The 26,694-nt window shown below is 45.2% G+C and overlaps 1 protein-coding gene across 1 annotated transcript in view; it reads left to right on the top strand.

Annotated features, from left to right (window-relative positions):
* The first annotated feature begins 10,864 nt into the window (after window positions 1-10,864).
* Window positions 10,865-26,694, top strand: part of GDNF (glial cell derived neurotrophic factor) — a 35,082-nt gene continuing 19,252 nt past the window's right edge. The window contains exons 1-2 of the mRNA XM_072113254.1: window positions 10,865-11,347; window positions 23,575-23,805. Coding sequence (XP_071969355.1) covers window positions 23,601-23,805 — 205 coding nt within the window. The 5' untranslated portion in view covers window positions 10,865-11,347; window positions 23,575-23,600. The remainder of the gene's footprint in view (window positions 11,348-23,574; window positions 23,806-26,694) is intronic.

The raw sequence follows: 26,694 nt of genomic DNA, 5'->3' as shown, positions 1-26,694 counted from the left end.
CTCTGCTGCTGTACTATATTGGGGATACACTGCTCTGCTGCTGTACTATACAGGGGATACACCGCTCTGCTGCTGTACTATACAGGGAATACACTGCTCTGCTGCTGTACTATACAGGGGATACACTGCTCTGCTGCTGTACTATATTGGGGATACACTGCTCTGCTGCTGTACTATACAGGGGATACACCGCTCTGCTGCTGTACTATACAGAGGATACACCGCTCTGCTGCTGTACTATACAGGGGATACACTGCTCTGCTGCTGTACTATACAGGGGATACACTGCTCTGCTGCTGTACTATACAGGGAATACACTGCTCTGCTGCTGTACTATACAGGGGATACACTGCTCTGCTGCTGTACTATACAGGGGATACACTGCTCTGCTGCTGTACTATACAGGGGATACACTGCTCTGCTGCTGTACTATACAGGGGATACACTGCTCTGCTGCTGTACTATACAGGGGATATACTGCTCTGCTGCTGTACTATACAGGGGATACACCCCTCTGCTGCTGTACTATACAGGAAATACACTGCTCTGCTGCTGTACTATACAGGGGATACACTGCTCTGCTGCTGTACTATACAGGGGATACACTGCTCTGCTGTTGTACTATACAGGGGATACACTGCTCTGCTGCTGTACTATACAAGGGATGCACTGCTCTGCTACTGTACTATACAAGGGATACACTGCTCTGCTGCTGTACTATACAGGGGATACACTGCTCTGCTGCTGTTTATACAGGGGATACACTGCTCTGCTGCTGTACTATATTGGGGATACACTGCTCTGCTGCTGTACTATATTGGGGATACACTGCTCTGCTGCTGTACTATACAGGGGATACACCGCTCTGCTGCTGTACTATACAGGGAATACACTGCTCTGCTGCTGTACTATACAGGGGATACACTGCTCTGCTGCTGTACTATATTGGGGATACACTGCTCTGCTGCTGTACTATACAGGGGATACACCGCTCTGCTGCTGTACTATACAGAGGATACACCGCTCTGCTGCTGTACTATACAGGGGATACACTGCTCTGCTGCTGTACTATACAGGGGATACACTGCTCTGCTGCTGTACTATACAGGGGATATACTGCTCTGCTGCTGTACTATACAGGGAATACACTGCTCTGCTGCTGTACTATACAGGGGATACACTGCTCTGCTGCTGTACTATACAGGGGATACACTGCTCTGCTGCTGTACTATACAGGGGATATACTGCTCTGCTGCTGTACTATACAGGGGATACACCCCTCTGCTGCTGTACTATACAGGAAATACACTGCTCTGCTGCTGTACTATACAGGGGATACACTGCTCTGCTGCTGTACTATACAGGGGATACACTGCTCTGCTGCTGTACTATACAGGGGATACACTGCTCTGCTGCTGTACTATACAGGGGATACACTGCTCTGCTGCTGTACTATAAAGGGGATACACTGCTCTGCTGCTGTACTATACAGGGGATACACTGCTCTGCTGCTGTTTATACAGGGGATACACTGCTCTGCTGCTGTACTATACAGGGGATACACTGCTCTGCTGCTGTACTATACAGGGGATACACTGCTCTGCTGCTGTACTATACAGGGGATATACCCCTCTGCTGCTGTACTATACAGGAAATACACTGCTCTGCTGCTGTACTATACAGGGGATACACTGCTCTGCTGCTGTACTATACAGGGGATACACCCCTCTGCTGCTGTACTATACAGGAAATACACTGCTCTGCTGCTGTACTATACAGGGGATACACTGCTCTGCTGCTGTACTGTACAGGGGGATACACCCCCCTGCTGCTGTACTATACAGGGGATACACTGCTCTGCTGCTGTACTATACAGAGGATACACTGCTCTGCTGCTGTACTATACAGGGGATACACCCCTCTGCAGCTGTACTATACAGGGGATACACCCCTCTGCTGCTGTACTATACAGAGGATACACTGCTCTGCTGCTGTACTATACAGGGGATACACTGCTCTGCTGCTGTACTATACAGGGGATACACTGCTCTGCTGCTGTACTATACAGAGGATACACTGCTCTGCTGCTGTACTATACAGGGGATACACTGCTCTGCTGCTGTACTATACAGGGGATACACTGCTCTGCTGCTGTACTATACAGGGGATATACTGCTCTGCTGCTGTACTATACAGGGGATACACTGCTCTGCTGCTGTACTATACAGGGGATACACTGCTCTTCTGCTGTACTATACAGGGGATACACTGCTCTGCTGCTGTACTATACAGGGAATACACTGCTCTGCTGCTGTACTATACAGAGGATACACTGCTCTGCTGCTGTACTATACAGGGGATACACCCCTCTGCTGCTGTACTATACAGAGGATACACTGCTCTGCTGCTGTACTATACAGGGGATACACCCCTCTGCTGCTGTACTATACAGGGGATACACTGCTCTGCTGCTGTACTATACAGGGAATACACTGCTCTGCTGCTGTACTATACAGGGGATACAGTGCTCTGCTGCTGTGCTATACAGGGGATACACTGCTCTGCTGCTGTACTACACAGGGAATACACTGCTCTGCTGCTGTACTATACAGGGGATACACCGCTCTGCTGCTGTACTATACAGGGGATACACTGCTCTGCTGTACTATACAGGGGATACACTGCTCTGCTGCTGTACTATACAGGGGATACACTGCTCTGCTGCTGTACTATACAGGAGACACACTGCTCTGCTGCTGTGCTATACAGGGGATACACTGCTCTGCTGCTGTACTATACAGGGGATACACCGCTCTGCTGCTGTACTACACAGGGGATACACTGCTCTGCTGCTGTACTATACAGGGGATACACTGCTCTGCTGCTGTACTATACAGGGGATACACTGCTCTGCTGTACTATACAGGGGATACACTGCTCTGCTGCTGTGCTATACAGGAGACACACTGCTCTGCTGCTGTGCTATACAGGGGATACACTGCTCTGCTGCTGTACTGTACAGGGGATACACTGCTCTGCTGCTGTACTATACAGGGGATATACTGCTCTGCTGCTGTGCTATACAGGGGATACACTGCTCTGCTGCTGTACTATACAGGGGATACACTGCTCTACTGCTGTACTATACAGGGAATACACTGCTCTGCTGCTGTACTATACAGGGGATACACAGCTCTGCTGCTGTACTATACAGGGGATACACTGCTCTGCTGCTGTACTATACAGGGGATACACAGCTCTGCTGCTGTACTATACAGAGTATACACTGCTCTGCTGCTGTACTATACAGGGGATACACAGCTCTGCTGCTGTACTATACAGAGTATACACTGCTCTGCTGCTGTACTACACAGGGAACTATACAGGGGATACACTGCTCTACTGCTTAGATTAAGTAGTCCAGCTCACCTCCCTCCGGTCCTGGTGCAAGGAAGCCAAACTCCCAGAACCTCCAGTCCAAACGAATCTTTAGCAATGCTTCAGCACTCGAGGATCCAATCAAAAAATAACTTTATCCTATTAAAATCCAAAATGTTACAAACATGCAGAGGTAACAGTCATAAAGTCGGCACAGGTAATCGACCTACACGTTTCGCTATAGAAGCCTAATCATGGTCTGACCATGATTTAATCATTCCATTGCCTTTCCTGAGCATATTTGCGGCCTTATAGGCGCAAATCAATGTTAAATAAGGTGCAAATATCTGGCAGCAGGAAAAATACAAAAACAAATTAGGCGCAAACCAGGATCACACGGTGATCTCCGGGGAACTGCTGGAAAAAGGTGAAAAAGTCACTAAAATACAACCAAAAAAGGCGCATCAGACTAAAATCTGCCCCATAAAATTGTGGAATGAAACTCGTTGGATGTTTAAAACTTTTGAAAAAATAATAGACTAACTTACTTTCAGTGCAGCAAACTCCCTCCAGAAGTGCCGTCTCTGATCTCTGAATGATCCAATGACTGATGATACATATACCAGATTTTTCGCGCTATAAGGAGCACAAAAAATGCTTTTATTTTCTCAGAAATCAAAGGTGCGCCTTATAGTCCAGTGCGCCTTATATATGAACCGTACTTACAGACAACAGCTGCCTTGATCGGTCCACAGGTCTGCCACCTGCTGGTCACTCATCCTTATAATCAGGTGCGCCTTATAGTCCGGTGCGCCTTATATATGAACCTAGGTGTTTTAGCAGGCATTTATTGATGGTGCACCTTATAGTCTGAAAAATACGGTAATCAGGTCTCTGTATAAATCCCCCCGCTCTGTGATATCTAAGGTCCTGCATCATGAAGGTCCTGATGTTGTGGTGGAGAAGTCTAAAGCCGGGTTTGGATACAAAAAGATTTCACAAACGTTAAACCTCCCAGTGAGCCGTGTGCAGGCGCCATATTGTAATGGAAGGAGCATCAGATCCTGCAAATCTACCAAGACCCGGCCGCCCCTCTAACCTTCATCTCACACAAGGAGAAGACTGATCAGAGATGCAGCCAAGACGCCCCCGATCCCACTGGATGATCTGCAGAGATCTACAGCCGAGGCGGGAGAGTCTGTCCATAGGACAACAATCAGTCCCTGCACAAATCTGTCCTCTATGGAAGAGACAAGAAGAAGCCATTTCTCACAGATATCCAGAAAAAGTCTTGTTTAACCCCTTCCCCCCTGTGCCCTTTTTCGTGTTTGCGTTTTCACTTTTCACTCCCCTCCTTCAAAAATCTATAACTTTTTATTTTTCCATTTTTCTTCATAGTGATGGAATTTAATATTCCATGCCGTGTACTGGGAAGCGGGAAAAAAATTCCAAATGCGGTGGAATTGGTTAAAAAACACATTTGCAACGTATTCTTGTTGGCTTGGATTTTACAGATTTCACTGTGCGCCACAAATGACATGTCTACTTTATTCTTTGGGTCGGTACGATTACGGGGATAACAAATTTGTATAGGTTTTATAATGTTTTCATACATTTACATTAAAACCTCCTGTTTTGATTTTGCCATCTTCTGGCGCTAATAACTTTTTTTGGTGTCATTTTTTTTGCGACTTATGATGCAGTTTTCAATGCTATAATGTACGACCTTTTGATCACTTTTTATAGAATTTTAAATATTTTTTAAAATGGCAACCAAATGCGCTATTTTCCGTTAATGGGTTAAACGCAGTGAAAAATGTTATCATATTTTGATAGATCGGACATTTTCGGACGCGGCAATACCTAATGTGTTTATGATTTTACTGCTTATTTATATCAGTTCTAGGGAAAGGGGGGTGATTGGAATTTTTAGGGGTTTTTTAATTATAATTTTTTTTTTAACTTTATTTTAATTTTTATTTTTACTATTTTCCAGACGCCCTAGGGTACATTAACCCTAGGTTGTCTGTACGATCCTAATATATATTGCCATACGAAGCAGCCTTGAGTCTTCGGAAGACCCGAGGCTGTCAATGCGACGGGTCGCCGCTCCCCGATGAGCGACTATCCTCGGAAAGATGGCGGCGCCCATGTACCACCATCTTTTTTAAGCCGGCGGTGATCAGCTGGAGAACACCCGAGATCGGTGCTGGCAATATGCATGCAAAGACTTACCGGCTATGGAGAGGGCTCAGCCCGTGAGCCCTCTCCATGCACCCGCACCCGGCATGTGACAATCCATACACCAATCATGTGGAAGAAGGGGCTCTGCTCAGACAAAACCAAGAGCTAACTTTTTGGCCACAATACCAAACGATCCAACCTGAGCACCCCATCCCTACTGTCATACATGGTGGGGGCAGCATCCCCACTGTCACTTTCCTGGCTTTCCTTCAGCAGGGACAGGGAAGATGGTTAAAATTGATGGGAAGATGGATGGAGCCAAATCCAGGACCATTCTGGAAAAAAACCTGTGGAGTCTGTAAGAGACCAGAGACTGGGAGGGAGATTTATCTTCCTACAAGACAATGAACCCGAACATAAAGCAAAATCTACAATGGAAGGTTCACAAATAAACGTCTCCAGGTTTTAGAAAGTCCCAGTCCAGACCTGAATCCAATGGAGAATCTGTGGAAAGAGCTGAAATCTCCTGGTCACAAACACTTCATCCGACATCACTGAGCTCCAGCTGTTCTCCAAGGAAGAACGGGAAGAAGTTCAGTCTCAAGATGTGCAAAACTGAGACCACAAGCGACTGCAGCTGTAATCATAGCAAAAGGTGGAGCTACAAAGTATTAACGGAAGGGGCCGAATAATATTGCACAACCCACTTTTAAGTTTATTATTTTTTTTTTAAAGTTTAAAATATCCAATACATGTTGTTTCACTTCACAATTATTTCCCACTTGTTCTTGATTCTTCACCAAAAATATTACAATTTTATATCTTTCTGTTTGAAGCCTGAAATGTGGCAAAAGGTAAAAAAGTTCAAGGGGGGCGAATACTTTCACAAATCGCTGCACATAGATGATAGATTTTCTATTGGATCATTTGTTTCAGTGAGATAAACAGGGTATTGTATAGCGGAAAATTGTCAGAAATACTGAAAACAAATGTCTACTAGATTTCTGTCTTGTGTTGATGGTACTATAGAGAATCTTTCATATTTCTTTCTGTTGCCTGTTGAGTTCTTGTGTGCAGGTCATAGGGGCAAAGTAAAGGCAGATGAGTACAGGCAACATTTACACACAATTGTTTACATCCTGCAGCCTCCAGCTTACCATACTACACTGTGCAGGATATGTAATGTCATGTATATACACGGTGACTGCACCAGCAGCAGAATAGTGAGTGCAGCTGTGTAGTATTCTGGCAGTGTATTCCTCCTCATACACTGCTACACGGGGACACTTCTCTGTCCTGTCTGCAGCTCCCACTCACTTCTCTACTATCCTGCTACATGTGGCAACATATCTGTACTGTCTCTCCACCACTCACTTCTCTTCTGTCCTGCTACACGGGACACATCTCTGTATTGTCTCCCCCTCTCCCTGCTTTTCTATCCTGATACACAGGACACTTCTCTGTCCTGTCTGCAGCTCCCACTCACTTCTCTTCTATCCTGTTACATGTACCGTGTACTGTCTCTCCACCACTCACTTCTTTTCTATCCTGCTACAGGGGAAACATCTCTGCACTGTCTCCCCTTCTCCCTGCTCTTCTGTCCTGCTACACGGGAAAACTTCTCTGTACTTTTTCTCCCTGCTTTTCTATTCTGTTACACAGGGACATTTTTCTGTCCTGTCTGCAGCTCCCACTCACTTCTCTTCTGTCCTGCTACATGGGGACACATCTCTGTACTGTCTCTCCACCACTCATTTCTTTTCTGTCCTGCTAAAAGGGACACATCTCTGTACTGTCTCCCCCTCTCCCTGCTCTTCTGTCCTGCTACATGGGGACACTTCTCTGTACTTTCCACACCCCTCTCCCTGCTCTTCTATGATGCTACACAGGGACACTTCTATCTACTGTCTCTCTCCCTCTCCCTGCTTTTCTATCCTGATACACAGGACACTTCTCTGTACTGTCTGCAGCTCCCACTCATTCTCTTCTATCCTGCTACACTGGATACTACTGTGTACTGTCTCTCCACCGCTCACTTCTCTTCTATCCTGCTACATGGGCACATCTCTTTACTGTCTCCCCTTCTCTGTATTTTCTCTCTCTGCTCTTCTATCCTGCTACATGGGGACACTTCTCTGTCCTGTCTGCAGCTCCTACTCACTTCTCTTCTACCTTGCTACATGGGACACTTCACTGTACTATCTCCCCCTCTCCCTACTCTTCAGTCCTGCTACAAGGGGACACTTCTTTGTCCTGTCTGCAGCTCCCAATCCCTTCTCTTCTATCCTGCTACATGGGGACACTTCTCTGTCCTGTCTGTAGCTCCCAATCCCTTCTCTTCTATCCTGCTACATGGGGACACTTCTGTGTACTGTCACTCAACCACTCACTTCTCTTCTATCCTACTACACGGGACACTTCCCTGTACTGTCTCTTCCCCTCTACCTGCTCTTCTATCCTGCCACATAGGACATTTCTCTGCCCTGTCTGCAGCTCCCACTCACTTCTCTTCTGTCCTGCTACACAGGTCACTTCTCTGTACTGTCTCCCTCTCTCCATGCTCTTCTGTCCTGCTACACGGTGACACTTCTATGTACTTTCTCTCCCTGTTCTTCTGTCCTGCTACATGGGGACATTTCTCTGTGCAGTCTGCAGCTCCCACTCACTTTTCTTCTATCCTGCTATATGGGGGACACTTCTCTGTACTATTTGCAGCTCCAAATCCCATCTCTGTACTGTCTCCCCCTCTCCCTGATCTTCTGTCCTGCTACATGGCGACACTTCTCTGTACTGTCTCTCCCTTTCTCTCTTCTCTTCTATCCTGCTACAAAGGGCACTTCTATGTCCTGTCTGCAGCTCCCACTCACTTCTCTTCTATCCTGCTACATGGGGACACATCTCTGTACTGTCTCCCCTTCTCCCTGCTCTTCTGTCCTGCTACACGGGGACACTTATCTGTACCCCCCTCTCTCTGCTCTACTATCCTGCTACAAAGGGCACTTCTATATCCTGTCTGCAGCTTCCACTCACTTCTCTTCTATTCTGCTACATGGGGACACATCTCTGTACTGTCTCCCCTTCTCCCTGCTCTTCTGTCCTGCTACACGGGGACACTTATCTGTACCCACCTCTCCCTGCTCTTCTGTCCTGCTACAAAGGGCACTTCTATATCCTGTCTGCAGCTTCCACTCACTTCTCTTCTATTCTGCTACATGGGGACACATCTCTGTACTATCTGCAGCACTCACTTTTCTTCTATCCTGCTTCATGGGACACTTCTCTGTACTGTCTCCCCCTCTCCCTGTTTTTCTGTCCTACTACACAGGACACTTCTCTGTACTATCTGCAGCTCCCAATCACTTCTCTTCTCTCCTGCTCTGAGCTGCTGCTTTTGAGGAATATTTGTAAACAGAAACATGAACTGTTCTTAGAGGCTGCATGTAGTGGACCAGCAACACACTCACAGCCCTGGAACGGAGGGTCAGTCTTGGACTTGAGCAAATTACTCGTCCATAAGTGAGCAATTTTCACTAAACTGTCTCACTATAGATACCCCTCTGGACCCGTTTCCCCTTGGTCCTTAGTGGTCCGGAGGGTTTTTTTTTAGTCTCCTCTGAAGAGTCACATGGAGGTGATGAAACGTGTAGGGAGCATTTGGAAGTGGAGGGCTTGTTATCGACACAAGAGTAAGATATCTGGGTACTGCTCTTGTAAACGTGGGAGCTGTACACTTGGGGGCACAATAAGAAGAGATGCAGAGAGGGGGCACAGTAAGGAAGGGGAGCAGAGAGGGGGCACAGTAAGGAAGGGGAGCAGAGAGGGGGCACAATAAGAGGGTGAGTAGAAAGGGGAGATAATAATAGGGGGAGCAGATAAGGGGCATAATAAGGAAGAGGAGCAGAGAGAGGGCACAATAAGAAGAGAGGCAGAGAGGGGACATAATAAGCAAGGGGAGCAGAGAAATGGGGGTCAATGAAAAGGGAGGGGGAGCATAGAAAGGGTGCACAAAAAGGTATGTCTCAGTAATAAATGTGGTGCAAACTACGACTAAGCACTAACAACCCCCTTTGGGTCCACCTTTTTTTTGTCTTGTCGGACACAACGCAGCCGCGACACAAACCTGGCGCAGACACGCTATAAATACATTCACAAGATCCAAAGACATACTATTCAGTTTAAAGTCAGACAGAAAACTGGGGCAAATGCTTTAATAAATGCGGTCCACTGACTGCACCAGCAGCAGGATAGTGGGGCTTATTTACTAAGGGTTGCGGATCGCACTTTTGGTGGACTCTGCACCGTTTTCGGGATTTGCATGGCTTTGACAGGTATTTAACAGGTGTCTGCACTGGGATTGTGTCGCACGTGACCCTTATTTTGGCGGAGCTGCGCTGCTTCCATGCGATACAAATAGGGGGGGGGGGCGGTCATCGGACAATCCGACTGATTCAAACTGAACGCGGGATTTATCTTTCAAATTTTCAAATTGTTTTGCGAGACAATGCACTTACATGCACCAGGAAGAAGAAGGTGAACTCCGTCAGACCTGAGCGGGGAAGCGACACATGCAGGATATCAGGCGCAGGATCTTAGTGAATCGCGGCACAGTGCATTATTGTCGGAGTTCGGTGAACTCTGCGGACGGGTAAGTAAATGTGCCCCAGTGAGTGCAGTATTGAAGTGCAATACAAGATCAATACATAAAGAAGTAGACAAACATACATAAATAAATGTAATAAATATATATATCACGTCTATTGTTTAATATGAGTTCTGTAATTTCTTATTTTATTTCTATATGTCCTCTGTGATGTGTAAAGCTACGGAATATGATGCCGCTATAGAAATAAAGATTATTATTATGAACACATACATGTAGATAAATAAACAGACATGATTAGCCTCAGGTAGTGCTGGATTCGATCTGTGATAGTTATAAAGTGAATGTTTCTTTCTTCCCTCATTTCCCTTCTTTGTAGCCCAATGTGATTTGTGTGAAGTCCTGGCTCTGCGACGAGTTTCCGGGCTTGTCCTTTGTGGTCTGTATGTAGCCACAATCCCTATGTCCAATGCCCCTGAGGTCAGGGCAGTAGAGATGCCACCCTTGTACCATGCCTGCTGCATCCAGAGCTGCATGGTTTTAGCGCCTGACTTCACCCAGCAGATATTTAGAAACTCTGGAGAGGTCCTGGATGTGCAGGAGAACCAATGAGCGCAGGGCTGGAGCAGTAGTCACACCCAGGGAGCCTATAAATCCATTCCCCCTGCTTCTTGTCTTGGCAAATATTCCCTTTCATGTGTGGAGCAGCACATCTGCCCTGCAGCTTGTGAGTGCATTGTGCAGGTAGTGTCTCCAGCCCAGGACCCTGCAGGATTAGGAGGCTTCTTCTTCTCCACCCTGGAAGGTGTTTGCATTGCAGAAGGCATCTATCTCTACACATTCCTCTTGGATTTTACCCTGGAGAAAGTGTTTCTTTGCAGCAGTTCCCTGTGACCCCCCAGCTCAGCTGCTTGGCCCCCTCTGTGGTTATCTCTGGGCCAGCTGCTGTTACAGGAGCCCCCATGTCTTCATTTGACTCCCCACAGTTGTTGATGGTTTGTGATCCCTGGATTCCTCAGCAGGATTGTAGCATCCACATCTCCTGCTGATCCCTGGAGGACCTGGTACAGAGCCCCCCTGCGCAGCACTGTGCTCTAGGACAAGCTCCCTGGACTCCCAGCAGCTCTCTCATCCTCAGGAGGTCGGATTCATGTCCATCTTAGGGTTAGAGAGGCCAAACAAACGGTAGGTGCCTAATGGGAGGCTAACAATGTATCCCATGCAATAGGAAACCATGCACCCCCAACTCTACAAGTAACTTATGGGTGGCAAAAACTTACCTGAAACACTGTGCCGAAGCAGAAGGAGAGACAAATCTACATGTGACACTGCATCAAGCACTGACATGTAACAATGTAATAATGGATCAAGTGCTGACATGTAACGATGTATCAGACACTCACATGACCTGAAACAGTGTAACAAACACTCAGCTAGTGTTAGAACAACCCTCACCATCTGTAATAGTGTATGAGATGTTAAATCCAGCAACATTGACATGAAAAATGTAGCAGATACTCACATGAAACAGTGTAACAAATACTCAGATGTTATATAGCATGCTAAAGCTAGCAACACTGTAACCATGTACTAGATATCTGCATGTAACATCCCTAACATGTAATGGGGTGAAAACTGTAACATATAACAATGTAAGAAGGACGAGATCTAACAATACGGACATGTAACAATGTATCAGATTCTTACATGTAGCAAACCGAACATGAAACATTGTAACAAAACCCAGATATTTGATAACAACCCGAACTATTACTAATATAGAACAAGTCAAACCCTACATAATAGTGTGATATCCTATATCTGACGTACAGTAGTGTACCAACTACTCACATGTAACATCCCTAGTATGTAATAATCTACCAAATACTCACATGTAACATCCCTAGTGTGTAATAATTTACTAGATACTCACATGTAACATCCCCAGTATCTAATAATCTACCAGATACTCACATGTAACATCCCTAGTGTGTAATAATCTACCGGATACTCACATGTAACATCCCTAGTGTGTAATAATGTACCGGATACTCACATGTAATGTCTCTAGTATGTAATAATCTACTGGATACTCACATGTAACATCCCTAGTGTGTAATAATCTATGAAATACTCACATGTAACATCTCTAGTATGTAATAATCTACCAGATACTCACATGTAACATCCCTAGTGTGTAATAATTTACCAGGTACTCACATGTAACATCCCTAGTATGTAATAATCTACCAGATACTCACATGTAACATCCCTAGTGTGTAATAATTTACTAGATACTCACATGTAACATCCCTAGTGTGTAATAATTTACCAGATACTCACATGTAACGTCCCTAGTGTGTAATAATCTACCGGATACTCACATGTAACATCCCTAGTGTGTAATAATCTACCGGATACTCACATGTAACATCCCTAGTGTGTAATAATCTACTGGATACTCACATGTAACATCCCTAGTGTGTAATAATCTATGAAATACTCACATGTAACATCTCTAGTATGTAATAATCTACCAGATACTCACATGTAACATCCCTAGTGTGTAATAATTTACCAGGTACTCACATGTAACATCCCTAGTATGTAATAATCTACCAGATACTCACATGTAACATCCCTAGTGTGTAATAATTTACTAGATACTCACATGTAACATCCCTAGTGTGTAATAATTTACCAGATACTCACATGTAACGTCCCTAGTGTGTAATAATCTACCGGATACTCACATGTAACATCCCTAGTGTGTAATAATCTACCGGATACTCACATGTAACATCCCTAGTGTGTAATAATCTACTGGATACTCACATGTAACATCCCTAGTGTGTAATAATCTATGAAATACTCACATGTAACATCCCTAGTATGTAATAATCTACCAGATACTCACATGTAACATCCCTAGTGTGTAATAATTTACTAGATACTCACATGTAACATCCCTAGTATGTAATAATCTACCAGATACTCACATGTAACATCCCTAGTGTGTAATAATCTATGAAATACTCACATGTAACATCTCTAGTGTGTAATAATCTACCAGATACTCACATGTGACATCCCTATCATGTAATAATGTACCGGATACTGGCATACTGAACCCGGATAGTTAGAATACATCAGATTGTAAGACTAATCTACACCAGTGGAGTCATCAAGCGCTCACATTTACCCTCATCCTAGGCAACTCTGTGTCAAATACTCACAGGTAACAAATCCAACATGTACCAATGTATAAACATGTAATAGTACCAGATATTTACATGTAATAACTACACGTTAAATGACTGACGTATGATAGTAGATGAGATAACTGACATGTAATAGTGTAACAAATGTATAAAAGACCAAATCCAACAACTCTGACATGTAACAATGTATCACATGGAACAGGTCTATAAGAACCAGAATATGTGTATGACATACTGAATCTATCTACCCTGATAGTAAGAATACATCAGATACTCACATTGTAAGAAGATTAATCTACACCAGTGCAGTCATCAAGTGCTCACATTGACCCCCACTTTGTAACTCTGTATCAGATACTCACATGTCACAAATGTACCATGTACCAATATATAAACCTGTAATAATGTATCAGATACTCACATGTAACACGTCACATGTAACACGTCTAACATGTAATAATGTATCAGATACTCACATGTAACACGTCTAACATGTAATAATGTATCAGATACTCACATGTAACACGTCTAACATGTAATAATGTATCAGATACTCACATGTAACACGTCTAACATGTAATAATGTATCAGATACTCACATGTAACACGTCTAACATGTAATAATGTATCAGATACTCACATGTAACACGTCTAACATGTAATAATGTATCAGATACTGACATGTAACACGTCTACCATGTAATTATGTATCAGATACTCACATGTAACACGTCTAACATGTAATAATGTATCAGATACTCACATGTAACGCGTCTACCATGTAATAATGTATCAGATACTCACATGTAACACGTCTAACATGTAATTATGTATCAGATACTCACATGTAACACGTCTAACATGTAATTATGTATCAGATATTCACATGTAATATTCTCAGCATGTAGGATTGTGTCAGATACTTACACGTTGACATGTTAGGGATACTATATGTATCGGATACTCATATGTACCAACGTATCAACATGTAGTAGTGTATAATTTACTCACATGTACCATCTCTAACATATTATAGTGTACCATACTCTCACCTGCATGCACCAGTGTATCAGGTATTCATATTTAGAACCCCCCCCCCCCCGTAACATTGTATCTAATACTGAGAAAAAAGAACCCCAATATGTAAATTGACAAATTATAATGTAATCAATGATAACAATATACAAATCAAGACAAACAGATTCATTTAACCAACACACGCAGCTTGTCAGTTTATCTCCATCCTCCTCCTTACTACACCTGATATGTAATAGAGACAGGTACAAGGATAACAGGACCCAGGATAGTGAGACCCTGCATGGACATCTGGGGGCGCCACACTACAAGTCCCAGCATTAAGGCCCTGTGAGGAGATGTAGATCTTTCTATGTAATCTATTTCCTTGCAGTCCTATGTAAATACACACTTGGGACACATAACAAACTCCCCTCTGCTACATGTGTACAGATGAGTGCGGGTTGTCTCATCTGCGCCATTTACTAAGCATGTGGCGATATCTTCCGATGCTGATCCACTCCAATATTTGTGTTTTCAGTCAAGTTTGTGTCATTTCTTGTCAGAATTTTATAAGAATTTCTGCAATTTTTCACAAAATTGGAAAAATTCTGTATAATTCAGAAAATCTGAGCAAGAAATTCTACAAAGAAGTAAACTGTGAACCAGAGAGGAAGCTGCAACTCTGAAAGTTAATCAATTATATGATGATTGTTAATTAGGACACATAACGCCCTTATCTGACCCCCACTCCACGGTCATATGGGGGATGGGGACAGTGACAACCCCCCAAATCAGCCAGAAATTCACAGCAAATCCCTAGAATTGAAGAATTCCTAACTATTCTCCAGCTAGAATACAGTGACCTCTCTGCTGCCCGCTAGTGGTCACATTGAGGTACTACATGATCACAGAACCTGCACTGAAACATCAATCTTACACAAAGTTCCTCTAATTTTTGGCAATTGTGGACATTTTTTATCTAACAATATAATATGTTTAGCAAAGGACAATCCCCTTTAATGTAAAAGCCCCCCGAAAAATAGAATGACACATATTCTGAGTAATTATGGTTCATTACTTAACACACATTCATTCACATTTCACAATGAAATAGCAGGGTTGAAATCGTTTCTGCGCTTTTATCTATGTGCCATAGCTGTATAGTGAGCATCTGCACCCCGGCCTTGGTTTTTAGAAGGGTCATCTGCCCCAGTTCTGCAGGGCTAAGTTTGTATGCAGCGGTTTTGTTACAATGTACCGGAAATGTCATAGTAAAGATCCGCTGAGGATCAGCTGATTGTGACAGGTCTGACAGAGAATGGGGGCTGTGGGTGGCGACTACTAGAGGAGCGCTGTGGTATTACATGGCGCCTACACATATCGATGGGTAACCGCATAGTAGCCTCAGGCTAATAGAATGGGGTTTGGAGCAGAGGACCCCCCTATATTGCATTACTGGATCATCCATAAACTGTAAAGATCCTTGTAGTATTCTCTAGGACCCCCACCTTTAATACTTCTATCCTTGTAGTATTTTCTAGGGACCGCCACCTATAATACTTCTATCCTTGTAGTATCTTTTGGGGCCCCCAGCTTTAATACTTATATCCTTGTAGTATTTTCTAGGACCCCCACCTTTAATACTTCTATCCTTGTAGTATCCTCCTGGACCGCCACCTATAATACTTCTATCCTTGTAGTATCTTTTGGGCCCCCCAGCTTTAATACTTCTATCCTTGTAGTATTTTCTAGGGCCCCCACCTTTAATACTTCTATCCTTGTAGTATCCTCCTGGACCCCCACCTGTAATACTTCTATCCTTGTAGTATCCTCTAGGGCCCCCACCTATAATACTTCTATCCTTGTAGTATCCTCCTGGACCCCCACCTGTAATACTTCTATCCTTGTAGTATCCTCCTGGACCGCCACCTATAATACTTCTATCCTTGTAGTATCCTCCTGGACCGCCACCTATAATACTTCTATCCTTGTAGTATCCTCCTGGACCCCCACCTGTAATACTTCTATCCTTGTAGTATCCTCCTGGACCCCCACCTATAGTACTTCTATCCTTGTAGTATTCTCTAGGACCCCCACCTGTAATACTTCTATCCTTGTAGTATCCTCCTGGACCCCCACCTATAGTACTTCTATCCTTGTAGTATCCTCTTGGACCGCCACCTATAGTACTTCTATCCTTGTAGTATTCTCTAGGACCCCCACCTGTAATACTTCTATCCTTGTAGTATCCTCCTGGACCCCACCTGTAATACTTCTATCCTTGTACTATCCTCCTAGTTCCCCACCTATAATACTTCTATCCACGTAGTATCCTCTGTACTCCCACCTGTAATACTTCTATCCTTGTACTATCCTCCTAGTTCCCCACCTGTAATACTTCTATCCTTGTAGTATCCTCCTGGACCCCCACCTGTAATACTTCTATCCACGTAGTATCCTCTGTACTCCCACCTATAATACTTCTATCCTTGTACTATCCTCCTAGTTCCCCACCTATAATACTTCTATCCACGTAGTATCCTCTGTACTCCCACCTATAATACTTCTATCCTTGTAGTATCCTCCTGGACCCCCACCTATAGTACTTCTATCCTTGTAGTATCCTCTTGGACCGCCACCTATAGTACTTCTATCCTTGTAGTATTCTCTAGGACCCCCACCTGTAATACTTCTATCCTTGTAGTATCCTCCTGGACCCCACCTGTAATACTTCTATCCTTGTACTATCCTCCTGGTTCCCCACCTATAATACTTCTATCCACGTAGTATCCTCTGTACTCCCACCTATAATACTTATTTCCTTGTACTATCCTCCTGGCCCACCACCTATAATACTTTTCTCCACTTAGCATCCTTTGGGGCCCCCAGAGACCAGGGCCGGTAGTGATTACCTCTACACCCCCTATATCTATTGATCTTGTTTATTGCATCATGTGATGCGTTTCAGTCTCGTATACAAATATTAGCAGCCCCTACCGCCACACCGTGCATCGCAGAGGGAGGCGCCACAAGTGGCTTTCATTAAAGTATAGGGTTTCAAAACACAAAAATATACCCCCCCCCCCTTCCCTCCCTGCACTCTCCCGGCGCACACATGTCCCACTCTCCTCTCAATAAACAGACACATTTGTGGATAAATCAGAAAGAAATGTAAGAATCCACACAGTACGAGGAGGCAGGACGCGCGGATGTAGCAGAGCTGAGTTTGCTACTTACTGTCATTAGTTATTCATCATCACATACAATGTATCAGTTTCTGGTGACAATGTATCAGTATGTTGATGTATTAGTTTCCTCTTTCAATTTCAAGTTACTTTGACATTGATTGACAAGCACAGCTCTGCTACATCTGTATCACATATCCATAGACTGAACACCCTCCAATGAGACAGAGGCTCAGGATTCAGCCATGATGATGTAGCTACTAAGGTTTATAGAAATGGCGCCTGTCCTTGGTTGTAATTGGTATTGCAGTTCAGTAGCATCCACTTAAGTTGTACCTTTCGTACTCACATATATTGTGTTTCTGAGAAATAATCTTCAATTTGTTGATGTCTGTTCAGGGCTAATGCTGCATTATATGACAGAGCTGTACTCATCTGCTTGTGCAGGGGTTGCAGCCCAAATATCCAGGGGCATAGGGAGGCCATAGGGGGCGCTTTATTTTACTATACCCACATGGCTACTAGTAATGGACTTGTCCACTCTCTACTGTACACCCTCTGAGCAGTAGGGGGCGCTATACTTTACTATACCCACATGGCTACTAGTAATGGACTTGTCCACTCTCTACTGTACACCCTCTGAGCAGTAGGGGGCGCTATACTTTACTATACCCACATGGCTACTAGTAATGGACTTGTCCACTCTCTACTGTACACCCTCTGATCAGTAGGGGGCGCTATACTTTACTATACCCACATGGCTACTAGTAATGGACTTGTCCACTCTCTACTGTACACCCTCTGAGCAGTAGGGGGCGCTATACTTTACTATACCCACATGGCTACTAGTAATGGACTTGTCCACTCTCTACTGTACACCCTCTGAGCAGTAGGGGGCGCTATACTTTACTATACCCACATGGCTACTAGTAATGGACCTGCCCACTCTCTACTGTACACCCTCTGAGCAGTAGGGGGCGCTATACTTTACTATACCCACATGGCTACTAGTAATGGACTTGTCCACTCTCTACTGTACACCCTCTGAGCAGTAGGGGGCGCTATACTTTACTATACCCACATGGCTACTAGTAATGGACCTGCCCACTCTCTACTGTACACCCTCTGAGCAGTAGGGGGCGCTATACTTTACTATACCCACATGGCTACTAGTAATGGACTTGTCCACTCTCTACTGTACACCCTCTGAGCAGTAGGGGGCGCTTTACTTTACTATACCCACATGGCTACTAGTAATGGACTTGTCCACTCTCTACTGTACACCCTCTGAGCAGTAGGGGGCGCTATACTTTACTATACCCACATGGCTACTAGTAATGGACTTGTCCACTCTCTACTGTACACCCTCTGAGCAGTAGGGGGCGCTTTACTTTACTATACCCACATGGCTACTAGTAATGGACTTGTCCACTCTCTACTGTACACCCTCTGATCAGTAGGGGGCGCTATACTTTACTATACCCACATGGCTACTAGTAATGGACTTGTCCACTCTCTACTGTACACCCTCTGAGCAGTAGGGGGCGCTATACTTTACTATACCCACATGGCTACTAGTAATGGACTTGTCCACTCTCTACTGTACACCCTCTGAGCAGTAGGGGGCGCTATACTTTACTATACCCACATGGCTACTAGTAATGGACTTGTCCACTCTCTACTGTACACCCTCTGAGCAGTAGGGGGCGCTTTACTTTACTATACCCACATGGCTACTAGTAATGGACCTGCCCACTCTCTACTGTACACCCTCTGAGCAGTAGGGGGCGCTATACTTTACTATACCCACATGGCTACTAGTAATGGACTTGTCCACTCTCTACTTTACACCCTCTGAGCAGTAGGGGGCGCTATACTTTACTATACCCACATGGCTACTAGTAATGGACCTGCCCACTCTCTACTGTACACCCTCTGAGCAGTAGGGGGCGCTTTACTTTACTATACCCACATGGCTACTAGTAATGGACTTGTCCACTCTCTACTGTACACCCTCTGAGCAGTAGGGGGCGCTATACTTTACTATACCCACATGGCTACTAGTAATGGACCTGCCCACTCTCTACTGTACACCCTTTGAGCAGTAGGGGGGCGCTATACTTTACTATACCCACATGGCTACTAGTAATGGACCTGCCCACTCTCTACTGTACACCCTCTGATCAGTAGGGGGCGCTATACTTTACTATACCCACATGGCTACTAGTATCAGTCCCCAGGAACTGCAACATATTAGGGAAGCAATTGTTAAACCCTAAACCCTTCTGTGCACCCTCTTATCAATAGGAGGCGCTATACTTGACTGTACCTGTACCATTTCTTCTATGAACTGCAAGATATAGGGGCGAGGTGTATACAAATCTAAATCCTTCTGTCTTAAGAGCCGCAGTCCACTTGCTTCCTCTATATAAATCCTTGGATTTGTCTCCCTTCTTCTCTACATCCTTGGATCAGTAGGGGGCGCTATACTTGACTGTACCCAACCACCACTGCCAATGCCAAGCAGTTACAAGACATAGGAGACAGGGGTAAAAGAGAATCCAAGCCCTTCTACCCCCATAGTACACTCCCCTTCTATACTCACCTCTGATCATTAGGGGGCGCTCTACCTTACTGTACTCGCTTACACAGCTGTCAATCCCCAATTGTTTCCCAGTGTGGCTCAGGTTATAATTGAGATGAAGTTTGGCCTCCTGGAGTGGGGGGAAGCCAGGCTGGAGGTCTGTGTATGGGGGGCACTGAGGTCAGTAGCTGTAGGGGTCTTGCTTTGCTGGGGCTCATTTGTCTCTGTGCGGTTCCTCCTGTCACCCCCCTGGTCATTGTGTTTGATCTCTGCTACATGTCAGTGATGGTGACAATGGATCATTAGTTGTAAGCTGAGGGGCTGCGCTAGTCATTAGTCTCACTACGGGGGTCCTGTCCATCAGGTGGTCCGCCATGATAAGGACTTAAAGGGCCGGTTCAGTCTTTAGGTATGTGAGGAGCAGCTCAACTCTACAGAAGTGGCGTTGTCTGGGGGAAAAAATGGTCATATTTTGCTAATTTAGACTACAGGTGAAAGTTCAGACAATGCAATGGGCCAGTTTGGACCCCAGTGGCCCCCATAGGCTACGATAGCGGTCAGATATCAGGTCTGCTATGCCCCCCCTAACCCTATGATTATAAATAGTCCGGGCTCATGGGAAGGTGGGGGACTTGTTTAAAGACTCCCGGTAGCACTGGGTAATGTCTCTGTGTATGTGACATGTTCTGCTGAGATTAACTCCACATCTCCGGTTACAAACCACAAGCCGCAGGATCTGCAATACCAGCAAGATGGGTGACATGGGGAGACGCCAAACCTGTCCCCCCACCACCTGCCCGGCCCGCATGGCACATTGTACACATCCGTAGCAGTCAAGAGCCTAAATCATCCATAAAACGATGTAGTGGAGCTGAGTTTGTCATTTGGTTAATTTATAACCTGCTTATGCCGTAGGATAATATAACAACCTCTTCCAAAATCAGCTCTGCTACATCTGTTTACATCTATCAGTACAGTAAAGAGATGTAGCAGAGCTGAATGAGTCAGGTGGTACAGCTCTTATCTGATAGATATAACAATGTAACAATATATAGAGAGTTATGTCACATTGTTGCTCTATATAAAGTATTACTTACCATAGACCGGTCCTCCACACTAAAGGAGATGTAGCAGAGATTCATTTGTAATTTGGTAAAACATTCATCTCCGGTTAAAGACCCTTATAGAGATATAGCAATGCATATGGAACATAATGGGCACTGCTACATCTATAGTATAGTAGAATAACCATAGATTTCTATTAGAGGTCTCTTTTGGACCAACAGACCACAAATTCTTCTGAATTGGACACCTAAAAGCTTCCATCTCGCACTAAACCTCAACAAGCTCCACCTATTTGGATTTTAAGGGGTTGTCTACAAAGAACCTCTCTTAACCTGGAGGATCCATGCATCATACATACAACCCATTCATTTGAATAGACACTGTGCAGCAATACCTCATTTCTCCTGCGGAGGCAGTGCAGAAAAACGTAACACTTGCTGCTGGGTTCTCCTGCAGGTCCGAGGAGTGAGATGACTTGTGATTGGATAAAGTTGGATGAGCTTTTTTTGGATTTTTGGACCCTTTGCACATGGCAGGAAAAATAATGGAAATACAACTTTCAATCTATTTTCCCAATATGAATATATATATATATATATATATATATATATATATATATATATATATATGGGGAGATGGACCATGGGGTAGTTCCCCAGAGAGCACCATCCCAGTAGGAGCAGTAGTGGGTTCAGCTTTCATAGGGGGAAGGCTCTGAAGGGGTTAATCGGGCAGCTATTTTTGCTGTGCATACCCTGGCCTCTAGTCTTTCCCACACAGAGTATTTTCGTAGTGTAAACTTTGCTTTTGCTGCATTCTTCTGGACATGCGATCGCTTTGTGATCTTTCCTGCCTCTAGAGATTCCCAACAGCCTCCTGTGACACCCCCCTGACATATATGGGGCGCTCCACCAGCACCCCGGACACAGGAGATGGGTCACCCCACTGCTGGAGGACCATCACAGGTCAAAAACAGCATGGGGCAACCAGCAGGGGGCACTGGCTCATACTTGACACCTACCAAAGGCCACCGCCTGGACTTCCATCCTCTTCACGGTCCTAATACTTATCACAGACCCCAGACCCAGAAATCCAGATGTCTGTATTTGTTCTAGGGATCTGGGGTCTGAAGTTAATATAGGGAACCATTTAGGGGTCATGTCAAAGATCTGTCTGGAGTTCTAATTTATTTAGAGGTCCTGGTCTAGGGGCTTTTCTTAAGAGGGTCTGCATTTGTTTAGGGGGTCAGTATTAGTTTAGGAATCAGGTCAAAGGCCTTGGGTCAGGTCTGATCTTTATTCTGGGGGTTTTGGGACCTTTGGATATGGCACAGATCTGTCTGGGGTCTGGAGTTGTTTTTTGGGTGGTCTGATATGGGGGTCTATTAGTTTAGGATGTGTGGGTGGAGCTTATATTAGTTTGAGGATCAGTTTTGGGAACTATATTCAGGGGGTCAGACTTCTGTTTTTATTATGGAGAGGGTCTGCATTTGTTTAGGGGTCTGTATTAGTTTATGGGATCTGTTTTGGGGTCTCATCTATATTCTGGGGTTTCTGGTGTGGGGTTCAAGGGATCAGGATTGTAGGGTCTGTATTTGTTTTGTATGTCCTGATGCAGGTACTATTCGTCTTCGATCCCCCGCAGTTACCCCTCTGTGTTTGTGATATGTAACGTCCATAGGAATCCATGTACTTACTGACTCCTGCAGAGGAAACAGCTCAGTGACCTATTCAGCTCTGCTACATCCCTGCCGTCACTGAACATTGTCGCAGTCGTTTGATATCTTAATCCATAACAATCCAATTGTGGGGAAAAAAAACTAATTACTACTAACCCACATCCACCACCGAGACTCATTCCCACATGTTGTACACAATCTATCAGCATTCAGATGTAGCAGAGCTGAAACTATGAAATGTAAAAGTTGTATGTGTCATTAGGTAAGTTCTGAAAACTTAGGAACACAAACCCGGCTCTGCTACATTGATCTCTGCAGCACGGTCCAGCTTTACATTATGTCCGCAGGAATAGCTGCGAACAGCTGGAATAGTGAAACTGATATTCAGTGGTCTCTTAAAGGGGAAGTGCCATCACTGAATATTGGGGAATAATGTGGTGTTGTTATCCCTTCCTTGCACACGGTGGTCTCTTTGTACCCCCCTCTGATAAGACCCCCACTAATGATATATCCTAGTGATCTATAAGGAAGGGAGACCCCTTAAATATGACAGTAACTATTGTATAAGAGAATGAAGAGATAAGAGACATCCTCGCTACATTGTAACTGCAGTGTTTGCTCTCTCTGATACTAAGATGCTCTCTTCTCCTCGCCCCTTTAAGGTCCCTTTCTTGGAAGTCTTTCTAAGATGAAGTTATGGGCTATCTTGGCTGTCTGCATTTTGCTCTTGAGATCTGCGTCCAACACCCCGCTGCCTTCAAGCTGGTTGGCTGGTAAGAAGAGATCGGATCAGGAATCGCTGCTGGAAGACGAGAACGCAGCTCTGGGGGTGTACGAGGCGGAATCTGAGAGCCCCACCGCCATGCAGGGGCCACAGGACGCGCGGCGCTACTGTAAGTGACATACACTGTGTGTACCCTACCTGCATGTGAATATCTTATGTTATCCTGGTCTGACTAATCAGCACAACCTCCTCAGAGACCATTTATAAGTCCTCTGCTTGCTGTCAGTAATGAGAGCCCGTCTGTCTCCATTCAGAGGCAGTGACCCTGTACAGTGAGAACTGTTCTAAGCTATACAATTGTATCCAGTCTAGACAATGCTCTGTGAGCTAAACTGCCTGGGCTCCAGACTGATACATTGTAACAAACCAGCAGAGAGATCTGTGCAGCTGCTGCTGATGTGTTTAGCTCACAGAGCATTGTCTAGACTGGATACAATTGTCTCCATTTAGAGGCAGTGACCCTGTACATTGCTAGTCCTGCTCTCAGCAGAGAAGTGGAGACAATTATATCCAGTCTAGACAATGCTCTGTGAGCTAAACACATGAGCTGTACAGATTTCTCTGCTGGTTTGTTATAATGTATCAGTCTGGAGTCCAAGGCTGTTTAGCTCAAAGAGCATTGTCTAAACTGGATACAATAGTCTCCACTCCTCAGCTGAGAGCAGGACTCGCTATGTACAGGGTCACTGCCTCTGAAATGAAACCGGAGGGTTCTCAGTCACTGAAAGCAAGCAGAGATCTTGGAAACAGTTACTGTGTGAATAAGGTTAGGCGGTGATGTTATATGATCCGGGGACAGGTGATACTTGCAGGGGGGGCAGTTTTGGAGATCCTGTGTCTTTCTGCACTTGTAGAATCAGTGAATGAGCCGGAGAATGAGGCCTTTATGAATGATATGAATGAGGCTTTGACCCTGGCACCTTTCATGTCACGTCTCCTCCCTGTGTGGTGCTGGTGGCCCGGGACTCGCCTCGGGCGTCCTCTGTATGATGCCTTTGATGCTTGTGTGGACAGGGGAGGCCATGGATGACAATGTGGACAGAATACATGTCACATAATGAAGCAGATCTGTAACCTGATGGGAACCCTCTACTGTGTATACAGCTCCTGTGCAGAACAATGTACACGTGAAGCCCGCTCCTGCTCTATATGTTTCTGTGTTTTATCCTAATCCGTCATCGGTAATTGCAATCTGTAACCTGCAACCCACAGATTATTGTGGGGGGTCTGTATTAGCTTAGAAGCTCTGGTTTGGGGATTATTTTAGCTAAGGAGCTCTGGTCTGGGGTCTGTTGTGGCTTAGGAGCTGTGGTCTGGGGTCTGTATACGCCTAGGAGCTGTGGTCTGTATATACTTAGGAGCTCTGGTCTGGGGTCTGTATTAGTTTAGGAGCTCTGGTCTGGGGTCTGTATTAGCTTAGGAGCTCTGGTCTGGGGTCTGTATTAGCTTAGGACCTCTGGTCTGGGGTCTGTATTAGCTTAGGAGCTCTGGTCTGGGGTCTGTATTAGCTTAGGAGCTCTGGTCTGGGGTCTGTATTAGCTTAGGAGCTCTGGTCTGGGGTCTGTATTAGCTTAGGAGCTATGGTCTGGGGTCTGTATTAGCTTAGGAGCTCTGGTCTGGGGTCTGTATTAGCTTAGGACCTCTGGTCTGGGGTCTGTATTAGCTTAGGAGCTCTGGTCTGGGGTCTGTATTAGCTTAGGAGCTCTGGTCTGGGGTCTGTATACGCCTAGGAGCTGTGGTCTGTATATACTTAGGAGCTCTGGTCTGGGGTCTGTATTAGCTTAGGAGCTCTGGTCTGGGGTCTGTATTAGTTTAGGACCTCTGGTCTGGGGTCTGTATTAGCTTAGGAGCTCTGGTCTGGGGTCTGTATTAGCTTAGGACCTCTGGTCTGAGGTCTGTATTAGCTTAGAAGCTCTGGTCTGGGGTCTGTATTAGCTTAGGACCTCTGGTCTGAGGTCTGTATTAGCTTAGAAGCTCTGGTCTGGGGTCTGTATTAGCTTAGGAGCTCTGGTCTGGGGTCTGTATTAGCTTAGGAGCTTTGGTCTGGGGTCTGTATTAGCTTAGGAGCTCTGGTCTGGGGTCTGTATTAGCTTAGGAGCTCTGGTCTGGGGTCTGTATTAGCTTAGGAGCTCTGGTCTAGGGTCTGTATTAGCTTAGGAGCTTTGGTCTGGGGTCTGTATTAGCTTAGGAGCTTTGGTCTGGGGTCTGTATTAGCTTAGGAGCTTTGGTCTGGGGTCTGTATTAGCTTAGGACCTCTGGTCTGGGGTCTGTATTAGCTTAGGAGCTTTGGTCTGGGGTCTGTATTAGCTTAGGAGCTTTGGTCTGGGGTCTGTATTAGCTTAGGAGCTCTGGTCTGGGGTCTGTATTAGCTTAGGACCTCTGTTCTGGGGTCTGTATTAGCTTAGGAGCTTTGGTCTGGGGTCTGTATTAGCTTAGGACCTCTGGTCTGGGGTCTGTATTAGCTTAGGAGCTCTGGTCTGGGGTCTGTATTAGCTTAGGAGCTCTGGTCTGGGGTCTGTATTAGCTTAGGAGCGTTGGTCTGGGGTCTGTATTAGCTTAGGAGCTTTGGTCTGGGGTCTGTATTATCTTAGGAGCTTTGGTCTGGGGTCTGTATTAGCTTAGGAGCTCTGGTCTGGGGTCTGTATTAGCTTAGGACCTCTGGTCTGGGGTCTGTATTAGCTTAGGAGCTTTGGTCTGGGGTCTGTATTAGCTTAGGAGCTCTGGTCTGGGGTCTGTATTAGCTTAGGAGCTCTGGTCTGGGGTCTGTATTAGCTTAGGAGCTTTGGTCTGGGGTCTGTATTAGCTTAGGACCTCTGGTCTGGGGTCTGTATTAGCTTAGGACCTCTGGTCTGGGGTCTGTATTAGCTTAGGACCTCTGGTCTGTGGTCTGTATTAGCTTAGGAGCTCTGGTCATATTGTTGCAATCCTGAGCTGCAGTGGATAGTCCTATTGCCTGTGCTGCCCCCTCCCTATCGGGGGTCCTTAGGCTGCTATAGGT

The sequence above is a fragment of the Engystomops pustulosus genome, chromosome 1 (assembly GCF_040894005.1).
Source record: "Engystomops pustulosus chromosome 1, aEngPut4.maternal, whole genome shotgun sequence".
NCBI classification, from domain to species: Eukaryota; Metazoa; Chordata; class Amphibia; order Anura; family Leptodactylidae; genus Engystomops; species Engystomops pustulosus.
This window is presented reverse-complemented; position numbering and strand designations above follow the sequence as displayed.